General features: G+C 34.1%; 1 protein-coding gene across 1 annotated transcript; it reads right to left on the bottom strand.

Annotated features, from left to right (window-relative positions):
* Nucleotides 1-1,073: 1,073 nt before the first annotated feature.
* On the bottom strand, nucleotides 1,074-2,627 carry LOC123322465. Its single transcript, XM_044910442.1, has 2 exons — nucleotides 1,275-2,627; nucleotides 1,074-1,164 (listed from the first exon to the last, which is right to left on the bottom strand). The coding sequence occupies exon 1, from the start codon at nucleotides 2,576-2,578 to the stop codon at nucleotides 1,559-1,561; it is 1,020 nt and encodes a 339-aa protein (XP_044766377.1). The 5' UTR covers nucleotides 2,579-2,627; the 3' UTR covers nucleotides 1,074-1,164; nucleotides 1,275-1,558.
* Between the last annotated feature and the right edge of the window lie 9,736 nt (nucleotides 2,628-12,363).

The raw sequence follows: 12,363 nt of genomic DNA on the forward strand, positions 1-12,363 counted from the left end.
ACCCATTTCTGAAACTTGTACGATAATAATTTACTGTTTAGGTTCTACAGAAATCACACAAATGCACTTAGAAATTGGTCCATCATGCTCATTAAAGTATGAAATGAAAGTATCTCACATAATTATCTTATCTTATCACATTTCCTTCTAAGCTATAAATTTGGCAACATTTTACAACTACAAACGTCTGCACGTCCAAACCCTGAAATATATCAACCAAATAGAGAATTCGATTCTGTAAACCAATCGTCGTGTCATTAGCGGCACTGAAATCGGTGCAAAAAGAGTAGATAATTGTCCGACGAAAATGGAATTTTGTGTTCAACTGGTGAACTATTGTCTGACTTACGTATTCGATAAAGAATTGAGTTATAAGTTATGACAGTAGTAATCTTCTTTAGTCATAAGCTATCCACGCTCAATTTACGAGATTTCTCTACTGAAAACTGAATTCTGGCAACATTGTTAGCGCAATATACTTCAGATAATTTATGACGCTATGCAAATCTTGACAAGTCGTTGGAGGGTCGCCATCCTCAACGGTATTTATACGAGGCCTGTTGCCACACCAAATATCAAGCAATCTACTTACTTTTCTAATACACCATGTGAAGGAAAAGTTTTTACTGATAATCTCAACGTCACAACTAAAACTGAAAATACACTGGACTGTGCTGACCTCTTTCCAAAATCTCAATTTTTCTTGAAACAAGAAGGATTTTTGTGGAAATTTCAACGGCCAAAATACGCACCCGTGTAGTACAATTTTTCACATATGTTTTCATTGAGAAAAATCGAAAGTGCCTGGCCAACTTTTTTTTTCAATTTCAGGATTTCCCTCAAAATCCGACGAATTTTCGAGAAAATATTTACGGCACAAGTCACTACAAATGTAGACCAAATTTTCACTCATTGTGAGAAGAAAAAACAAAAGGGCTGCCCTACTTTTTTCTTCTTTTTTATGCAGCGTGAAGTCAGCGAAATAGCTTTTAATTTTTACGACATTAATTATTAACAAATTTGTTCCGTTGGAATGTACGAAGGCGTAGAAGGCCAACATAATATTTTAAAAATATTCAGAAGAGGTAAGGAAACACACTAATCCAATTTTTTATTTAATTCTCTTGGCGATCGATTTCGGCATCTATGCCATCATCAGGCCAGCTGAAATACACATATACATACAATCATACAGAACTTCCATGGACAAGTTGTTAGACACGACATAACAATTCACAAGCTAACAGGGAGAACATGAGTGACCTCGAACCTACCGTCAAAATATGAAGTATCGTTGCAATAATTGTCATACGGGTATTATAAAAAAGGGGTTTATCAAAATCCGTTGTTTAATGTCAGTTTATCTATAAGAAGTACCAGAACCATCAAATTTCCACTTCAAACTCCAATAGAAAAGCATGTGTATCGTCATATGAGGTTAAACGAATGGACCGGAAACATTAGGTGACAAATCGCTGTCAAAGTCATAACACCACAGAGTATGGTCATATCATTGGTATAGAATACGGTGTTATTTTTCTTATGTTGGAAATGTCTCTTATAAGTACTTGAATAAATGCCTCCCAGAAAATTCTGAGATGTCATTTAGAAGGTGAATATTATCCTTGTTTTTGAGGATCTCATGCTGTTCAAGGAGAACTAGTTTATTATAGTTGTTTTCTTTTCGTATCAGTGACAGATTTTCTATTGTGGTCCCATGTTTACATTCGATTAAATGGTTTCCAAAAGCTGATTTAGGCCTGTTTTTTATATGTTCATTGAACCTTACTTTGGCAGCACGAGTTGTCATGCCTATATAAAAGGCCGGACAATCGTTACAAGTTATCTTGTATATACCACTATGATATTCATTACTAAGTTTGGATTTGTTATTAGTTAAGATATTTTCTAGGGTTGGATGTCGTTTGTTGACAATTAAATAGTCATGTTTTCTCAGAATGGAATTCAGTCTATCATTAAACTCTTTAAAGAATGGTATGGAGATGTAATTTTGTTTGGTACAAATGTGGGGGTATATTTTCTTGAGGAGTATTTTCTTCCTTATAGAACTCAAAATATTCTCAACATAATATCTGGGAAAGTCATTAGATTCAGCGATTTTAAATATTGTCATCAATTCTCTGTCAAAATCATTTTTGGACAGTGGAACACTCAGAAGTCTGTGGAAAAGAAACATAAAAGCAGAGTTTTTTATAGGGGTTGAATGATATGATCTGTAAGGGATGATAACGTCTGTCTGGGTTGACTTACGGAAAATATTGTATGTGAAAGTGTTATGCTCCGTCAAAGTAACTTTCAGATCTAAAAAATTTAATGAATTATTTTGTGCTTTTTCTATGGTGAATTTAATCTTAAATTTTATATTTAATGTGTTGAAGAACGCTCTTAATTCTTCTTCAGTTCCGGCCCACACGCAAAAAACATCATCGACGTATCTCCTCCATAGTATTATATATTGAGCCAAAGGTAAAAGCATAATCAATTTTTCCACAAAGTTAAGATAAATCTCTGACATTGGGCCGCTAAATGGAGATCCCATTGGTAAACCGTCCTTCATTACATACACCTTATCATTAAAAATGAAAAAATTTTGTTCGGAAGCAAGTCTGGCTAGAGCCATGATATTTTCTATATCTATTGCGTCCAAATTAAGATCATTGTTGGCTTCAAGATAATCTTTCAGCTGTTTATACAGAATTGCAAGTGTATCCTCAACTGGGATATTATTATATAAATTAACTATATCGAATGAAATTAGAAGGTATCGTTTATGGGGGTCCAGCTTAAGAGAATTCAGATTTTTTATGAGTTCTTGTGAGTTTTTAATAGAGTATTGTGATCTCATCTTAAATATTCCATTAATCAACTTGTTTAGGAATTTGGATACTTTATGTGTGGGCGAGCCTATTGCCGAGGTGATGGGTCTGATACTTCTATCAGGCTTGTGTAGTTTTATTAAGCTATAAAGTTTAGGTGTTTGTGGATTTCTTTCTTTAATACTGAATATTGTCTCCCCAAATTTATGCAAGGTTGGGAGTGAAGTTTTTATGATGTTATTAACTTTGTTTGAAAATTTTATCAAGGGGTTGTTTTTAATCTCTAAAATGTTATTGTCATTGAAAAAAGTAAGAGTTTTCTCTATATATAGATGTTTCTTCAGAATAACTAATCCTGCGTTTTTATCGGCTTTTGTTATTATTAGATCATTAATTGAAACCTTCTCACGTATGTTTTTTATACTTCCACGTAATTTTTTATTAATGTCAATTTGTTCTCGGTCACTCACCTTAACCCGTTTTTCTCTAAAACATTTTAAAGTATGAAGAACTCTGTCAGCTAAAGTGTCGAAGCTTGGATCCCTTCTAATTTGTAGCTCAATATCAATAGCCATCTCATGGATGTCGAATGATTTAGGTATTGGAGCAAATTTATGTCCAAGATTCAGTATCGTTTCTTCCTCCTCACTGAAGTAGACATCACTAAGGTTGGTGAATCTATCGTGAAATTGGTGTACTTCATTCGGTTGGATGATATCAGGTGGAGCGGTGTGAACTCTATTTGTCTGCTGTCGTGTGCGCTCTTTTTGGTTAATCAGGAACTTTAACTTCTGATTCCTCTTTCGGTCAGCATTCCAGTTAATGTAGAATGTATCTTCTACCAGACTATCAACTAATATGCTATATTCTATAGTATGTAGGTGTCTCAGGAGAAAGTGGTGGAGAAATTTCAACCTTAAATCGATATTGTTCGATAACTGATATTGTCGACGCAGTTCCTTTTTCAGTAGTGACATTCGTATTCGATGTTTCTTAGCTTCGTTGTGAACAGCTGGTAATCTGATATTTAGGAATCTTGGGATAACGTCATGTTGTTTGCATTCGTGTAGAAATTCTATATGTTGTCTGTTACGATGTCTCTTATTCAACGTGTACTTCAACTGTTTGAAGGCAAAGGATATCTCCGAACATTCAATTCTATTAATGAAATCCTCCATTAGTGTGAACGGTATTCAGAAGAGGTAAGGAAACACACTAATCCAATTTTTTATTTAATTCTCTTGGCGATCGATTTCGGCATCCATGCCATCATCAGGCCAGCTGAAATACACATATACATACAATCATACAGAACTTCCATGGACAAGTTGTTAGACACGACATAACAATTCACAAGCTAACAGGGAGAACATGAGTGACCTCGAACCTACCGTCAAAATATGAAGTATCGTTGCAATAATTGTCATACGGGTATTATAAAAAAGGGGTTTATCAAAATCCGTTGTTTAATGTCAGTTTATCTATAAGAAGTACCAGAACCATCAAATTTCCACTTCAAACTCCAATAGAAAAGCATGTGTATCGTCATATGAGGTTAAACGAATGGACCGGAAACATTAGGTGACAAATCGCTGTCAAAGTCATAACACCACAGAGTATGGTCATATCATTGGTATAGAATACGGTGTTATTTTTCTTATGTTGGAAATGTCTCTTATAAGTACTTGAATAAATGCCTCCCAGAAAATTCTGAGATGTCATTTAGAAGGTGAATATTATCCTTGTTTTTGAGGATCTCATGCTGTTCAAGGAGAACTAGTTTATTATAGTTGTTTTCTTTTCGTATCAGTGACAGATTTTCTATTGTGGTCCCATGTTTACATTCGATTAAATGGTTTCCAAAAGCTGATTTAGGCCTGTTTTTTATATGTTCATTGAACCTTACTTTGGCAGCACGAGTTGTCATGCCTATATAAAAGGCCGGACAATCGTTACAAGTTATCTTGTATATACCACTATGATATTCATTACTAAGTTTGGATTTGTTATTAGTTAAGATATTTTCTAGGGTTGGATGTCGTTTGTTGACAATTAAATAGTCATGTTTTCTCAGAATGGAATTCAGTCTATCATTAAACTCTTTAAAGAATGGTATGGAGATGTAATTTTGTTTGGTACAAATGTGGGGGTATATTTTCTTGAGGAGTATTTTCTTCCTTATAGAACTCAAAATATTCTCAACATAATATCTGGGAAAGTCATTAGATTCAGCGATTTTAAATATTGTCATCAATTCTCTGTCAAAATCATTTTTGGACAGTGGAACACTCAGAAGTCTGTGGAAAAGAAACATAAAAGCAGAGTTTTTTATAGGGGTTGAATGATATGATCTGTAAGGGATGATAACGTCTGTCTGGGTTGACTTACGGAAAATATTGTATGTGAAAGTGTTATGCTCCGTCAAAGTAACTTTCAGATCTAAAAAATTTAATGAATTATTTTGTGCTTTTTCTATGGTGAATTTAATCTTAAATTTTATATTTAATGTGTTGAAGAACGCTCTTAATTCTTCTTCAGTTCCGGCCCACACGCAAAAAACATCATCGACGTATCTCCTCCATAGTATTATATATTGAGCCAAAGGTAAAAGCATAATCAATTTTTCCACAAAGTTAAGATAAATCTCTGACATTGGGCCGCTAAATGGAGATCCCATTGGTAAACCGTCCTTCATTACATACACCTTATCATTAAAAATGAAAAAATTTTGTTCGGAAGCAAGTCTGGCTAGAGCCATGATATTTTCTATATCTATTGCGTCCAAATTAAGATCATTGTTGGCTTCAAGATAATCTTTCAGCTGTTTATACAGAATTGCAAGTGTATCCTCAACTGGGATATTATTATATAAATTAACTATATCGAATGAAATTAGAAGGTATCGTTTATGGGGGTCCAGCTTAAGAGAATTCAGATTTTTTATGAGTTCTTGTGAGTTTTTAATAGAGTATTGTGATCTCATCTTAAATATTCCATTAATCAACTTGTTTAGGAATTTGGATACTTTATGTGTGGGCGAGCCTATTGCCGAGGTGATGGGTCTGATACTTCTATCAGGCTTGTGTAGTTTTATTAAGCTATAAAGTTTAGGTGTTTGTGGATTTCTTTCTTTAATACTGAATATTGTCTCCCCAAATTTATGCAAGGTTGGGAGTGAAGTTTTTATGATGTTATTAACTTTGTTTGAAAATTTTATCAAGGGGTTGTTTTTAATCTCTAAAATGTTATTGTCATTGAAAAAAGTAAGAGTTTTCTCTATATATAGATGTTTCTTCAGAATAACTAATCCTGCGTTTTTATCGGCTTTTGTTATTATTAGATCATTAATTGAAACCTTCTCACGTATGTTTTTTATACTTCCACGTAATTTTTTATTAATGTCAATTTGTTCTCGGTCACTCACCTTAACCCGTTTTTCTCTAAAACATTTTAAAGTATGAAGAACTCTGTCAGCTAAAGTGTCGAAGCTTGGATCCCTTCTAATTTGTAGCTCAATATCAATAGCTATCTCATGGATGTCGAATGATTTAGGTATTGGAGCAAATTTATGTCCAAGATTCAGTATCGTTTCTTCCTCCTCACTGAAGTAGACATCACTAAGGTTGGTGAATCTATCGTGAAATTGGTGTACTTCATTCGGTTGGATGATATCAGGTGGAGCGGTGTGAACTCTATTTGTCTGCTGTCGTGTGCGCTCTTTTTGGTTAATCAGGAACTTTAACTTCTGATTCCTCTTTCGGTCAGCATTCCAGTTAATGTAGAATGTATCTTCTACCAGACTATCAACTAATATGCTATATTCTATAGTATGTAGGTGTCTCAGGAGAAAGTGGTGGAGAAATTTCAACCTTAAATCGATATTGTTCGATAACTGATATTGTCGACGCAGTTCCTTTTTCAGTAGTGACATTCGTATTCGATGTTTCTTAGCTTCGTTGTGAACAGCTGGTAATCTGATATTTAGGAATCTTGGGATAACGTCATGTTGTTTGCATTCGTGTAGACTGAATTCCATTCTGAGAAAACATGACTATTTAATTGTCAACAAACGACATCCAACCCTAGAAAATATCTTAACTAATAACAAATCCAAACTTAGTAATGAATATCATAGTGGTATATACAAGATAACTTGTAACGATTGTCCGGCCTTTTATATAGGCATGACAACTCGTGCTGCCAAAGTAAGGTTCAATGAACATATAAAAAACAGGCCTAAATCAGCTTTTGGAAACCATTTAATCGAATGTAAACATGGGACCACAATAGAAAATCTGTCACTGATACGAAAAGAAAACAACTATAATAAACTAGTTCTCCTTGAACAGCATGAGATCCTCAAAAACAAGGATAATATTCACCTTCTAAATGACATCTCAGAATTTTCTGGGAGGCATTTATTCAAGTACTTATAAGAGACATTTCCAACATAAGAAAAATAACACCGTATTCTATACCAATGATATGACCATACTCTGTGGTGTTATGACTTTGACAGCGATTTGTCACCTAATGTTTCCGGTCCATTCGTTTAACCTCATATGACGATACACATGCTTTTCTATTGGAGTTTGAAGTGGAAATTTGATGGTTCTGGTACTTCTTATAGATAAACTGACATTAAACAACGGATTTTGATAAACCCCTTTTTTATAATACCCGTATGACAATTATTGCAACGATACTTCATATTTTGACGGTAGGTTCGAGGTCACTCATGTTCTCCCTGTTAGCTTGTGAATTGTTATGTCGTGTCTAACAACTTGTCCATGGAAGTTCTGTATGATTGTATGTATATGTGTATTTCAGCTGGCCTGATGATGGCATGGATGCCGAAATCGATCGCCAAGAGAATTAAATAAAAAATTGGATTAGTGTGTTTCCTTACCTCTTCTGAATACCGTTCACACTAATGGAGGATTTCATTAATAGAATTGAATGTTCGGAGATATCCTTTGCCTTCAAACAGTTGAAGTACACGTTGAATAAGAGACATCGTAACAGACAACATATAGAATTTCTACACGAATGCAAACAACATGACGTTATCCCAAGATTCCTAAATATCAGATTACCAGCTGTTCACAACGAAGCTAAGAAACATCGAATACGAATGTCACTACTGAAAAAGGAACTGCGTCGACAATATCAGTTATCGAACAATATCGATTTAAGGTTGAAATTTCTCCACCACTTTCTCCTGAGACACCTACATACTATAGAATATAGCATATTAGTTGATAGTCTGGTAGAAGATACATTCTACATTAACTGGAATGCTGACCGAAAGAGGAATCAGAAGTTAAAGTTCCTGATTAACCAAAAAGAGCGCACACGACAGCAGACAAATAGAGTTCACACCGCTCCACCTGATATCATCCAACCGAATGAAGTACACCAATTTCACGATAGATTCACCAACCTTAGTGATGTCTACTTCAGTGAGGAGGAAGAAACGATACTGAATCTTGGACATAAATTTGCTCCAATACCTAAATCATTCGACATCCATGAGATGGCTATTGATATTGAGCTACAAATTAGAAGGGATCCAAGCTTCGACACTTTAGCTGACAGAGTTCTTCATACTTTAAAATGTTTTAGAGAAAAACGGGTTAAGGTGAGTGACCGAGAACAAATTGACATTAATAAAAAATTACGTGGAAGTATAAAAAACATACGTGAGAAGGTTTCAATTAATGATCTAATAATAACAAAAGCCGATAAAAACGCAGGATTAGTTATTCTGAAGAAACATCTATATATAGAGAAAACTCTTACTTTTTTCAATGACAATAACATTTTAGAGATTAAAAACAACCCCTTGATAAAATTTTCAAACAAAGTTAATAACATCATAAAAACTTCACTCCCAACCTTGCATAAATTTGGGGAGACAATATTCAGTATTAAAGAAAGAAATCCACAAACACCTAAACTTTATAGCTTAATAAAACTACACAAGCCTGATAGAAGTATCAGACCCATCACCTCGGCAATAGGCTCGCCCACACATAAAGTATCCAAATTCCTAAACAAGTTGATTAATGGAATATTTAAGATGAGATCACAATACTCTATTAAAAACTCACAAGAACTCATAAAAAATCTGAATTCTCTTAAGCTGGACCCCCATAAACGATACCTTCTAATTTCATTCGATATAGTTAATTTATATAATAATATCCCAGTTGAGGATACACTTGCAATTCTGTATAAACAGCTGAAAGATTATCTTGAAGCCAACAATGATCTTAATTTGGACGCAATAGATATAGAAAATATCATGGCTCTAGCCAGACTTGCTTCCGAACAAAATTTTTTCATTTTTAATGATAAGGTGTATGTAATGAAGGACGGTTTACCAATGGGATCTCCATTTAGCGGCCCAATGTCAGAGATTTATCTTAACTTTGTGGAAAAATTGATTATGCTTTTACCTTTGGCTCAATATATAATACTATGGAGGAGATACGTCGATGATGTTTTTTGCGTGTAGGCCGGAACTGAAGAAGAATTAAGAGCGTTCTTCAACACATTAAATATAAAATTTAAGATTAAATTCACCATAGAAAAAGCACAAAATAATTCATTAAATTTTTTAGATCTGAAAGTTACTTTGACGGAGCATAACACTTTCACATACAATATTTTCCGTAAGTCAACCCAGACAGACGTTATCATCCCTTACAGATCATATCATTCAACCCCTATAAAAAACTCTGCTTTTATGTTTCTTTTCCACAGACTTCTGAGTGTTCCACTGTCCAAAAATGATTTTGACAGAGAATTGATGACAATATTTAAAATCGCTGAATCTAATGACTTTCCCAGATATTATGTTGAGAATATTTTGAGTTCTATAAGGAAGAAAATACTCCTCAAGAAAATATACCCCCACATTTGTACCAAACAAAATTACATCTCCATACCATTCTTTAAAGAGTTTAATGATAGACTGAATTCCATTCTGAGAAAACATGACTATTTAATTGTCAACAAACGACATCCAACCCTAGAAAATATCTTAACTAATAACAAATCCAAACTTAGTAATGAATATCATAGTGGTATATACAAGATAACTTGTAACGATTGTCCGGCCTTTTATATAGGCATGACAACTCGTGCTGCCAAAGTAAGGTTCAATGAACATATAAAAAACAGGCCTAAATCAGCTTTTGGAAACCATTTAATCGAATGTAAACATGGGACCACAATAGAAAATCTGTCACTGATACGAAAAGAAAACAACTATAATAAACTAGTTCTCCTTGAACAGCATGAGATCCTCAAAAACAAGGATAATATTCACCTTCTAAATGACATCTCAGAATTTTCTGGGAGGCATTTATTCAAGTACTTATAAGAGACATTTCCAACATAAGAAAAATAACACCGTATTCTATACCAATGATATGACCATACTCTGTGGTGTTATGACTTTGACAGCGATTTGTCACCTAATGTTTCCGGTCCATTCGTTTAACCTCATATGACGATACACATGCTTTTCTATTGGAGTTTGAAGTGGAAATTTGATGGTTCTGGTACTTCTTATAGATAAACTGACATTAAACAACGGATTTTGATAAACCCCTTTTTTATAATACCCGTATGACAATTATTGCAACGATACTTCATATTTTGACGGTAGGTTCGAGGTCACTCATGTTCTCCCTGTTAGCTTGTGAATTGTTATGTCGTGTCTAACAACTTGTCCATGGAAGTTTCTGTATGATTGTATGTATATGTGTATTTCAGCTGGCCTGATGATGGCATAGATGCCGAAATCGATCGCCAAGAGAATTAAATAAAAAAATTGGATTAGTGTGTTTCCTTACCTCTTCTGAATACCGTTCACACTAATGGAGGATTTCATTAATAGAATTTTAAAAATATTTTTCCTTAAATTCCGACTTTGAAGTCGGAATTTCCGGATATTCCGGATAATTTATGAATAAATTTCCTTCTCATATGTACTCGTGAGGCTCAATGGACAAGTAATCCGTACACCCCGAAGTACACCCGGTGTGCTTTGTTTCTTACATGAAGAGGTCATTACAACGGTGAGAAAACCTCATATAAGCAGCTTTATGACGAATTGGTTCATTTCCAAATATGCTGAGATATTCACGAGAGGCTGCAGATTTCACAAAATAAACACGGGTTGTTCTTTAATAAATTGAACTTGATGTGTTTTATTGGAGAACATTGTCATTAGGTCCATTTTTTTGAATAATTATGAAATTATGGTCGTAGACAGGTAGAGGTAAGGTTGGGCACAACCTCTCCCCACCCCGGTACTGAAATAGTAACCATAAAATAAAATTGAGCTCCCAGGCCCCTCCTCAGTACATATATATGGAGAAATAATCTATGTCGTCGTAGAACAACACCCTGTGCATTTAGCATGTATCGGTTTCGAAGTAAATAAAATTCAGACTTCAAAGTCGGAATTTAAGGAAAAGTATTTTTAAGATATTATGTGGCCCTTCCACCCCTTCGTAGGAATGAGTTCCATATTATTAATAATTTTTGAGTAATTCAAGATATTCTTTGTTTTACGCAACTTGCATACTATGAAAACCAATGTGCACTTAGAAGCTCCCTTGGACACAGCTAGAAAGGGCTTCACGAAAGCAAGCGCAATTTTGTCATAAATCAGATACATATGTCAAGACGACTGCTTTTATTCGAAAGAGCCAAAAAGTGTTTTGATAACTACACAGGTGGCCATCTGAAGATATTCAAATTGGTCAATTTTCCTACCGATTCGTCAGATTTGAATATTGAAAGAAGAGAATTCGGTTTCCATAAAATGAAATTGTTTCATGGTCTTTCATACTTCTGTGAGAAGTCATCTTACAAGGCAGAAATGAATAATAATAATTATATTTCACTCGAAATACCAAGTACATATTATCTTTATATATAGGTTGAGTTAGATCGAAATGCTTATATTCTGATGGTTGATATTATACAGGGTGATTCACTGTGGAGGCGTATTAGATGAAGTAGTAGCATTATTAATGGCCTTCTTGAAGCCGAAAGCAAACAAAAAATTGACAGTTTCGTTTTCGAATTTTTTCATAAAATGTAATTATTTTCAATGAAATATTCTATATTTTATCATGTATTTCGGTTCGTTATAACATTCTCAACAACAAAGCTTTCTTCATAAAGTTGAAAATGAGCGACTTATGTGGAAATAAATTTCATTCACTAATACAAAAAATTTCTTTGTTTTGGCAAATAAAACCTCATAACTCTTCAATCACTCAATTTTGGTACTTATAAGAATTACAATATTTTGTTAATAACAGCAAAAATGCGACAGTAAAAAAAAAATTGCGCTGGCATTTTATCTCGTGAAACCCGTGTTCATCATGTCGTATTCTCGGTCGTATCACTCACTTGACATCACTGAGCTATTTGGTATTAATTTTGAAAACGATAATTTCAGTCTTAGTGCCATTCCACTAGCTGTATTTATTTTGGACAA

Source organism: Coccinella septempunctata (assembly GCF_907165205.1).
Source record: "Coccinella septempunctata chromosome 1 unlocalized genomic scaffold, icCocSept1.1 SUPER_1_unloc_1, whole genome shotgun sequence".
In the NCBI taxonomy this organism is placed as follows: Eukaryota; Metazoa; Arthropoda; class Insecta; order Coleoptera; family Coccinellidae; genus Coccinella; species Coccinella septempunctata.

Bases quoted from the DNA above. Each gene is read 5' to 3' on its own strand.
- LOC123322465 (XM_044910442.1), bottom strand. From the start codon at position 2,578: ATGAAGGACGGTTTACCAATGGGATCTCCATTTAGCGGCCCAATGTCA.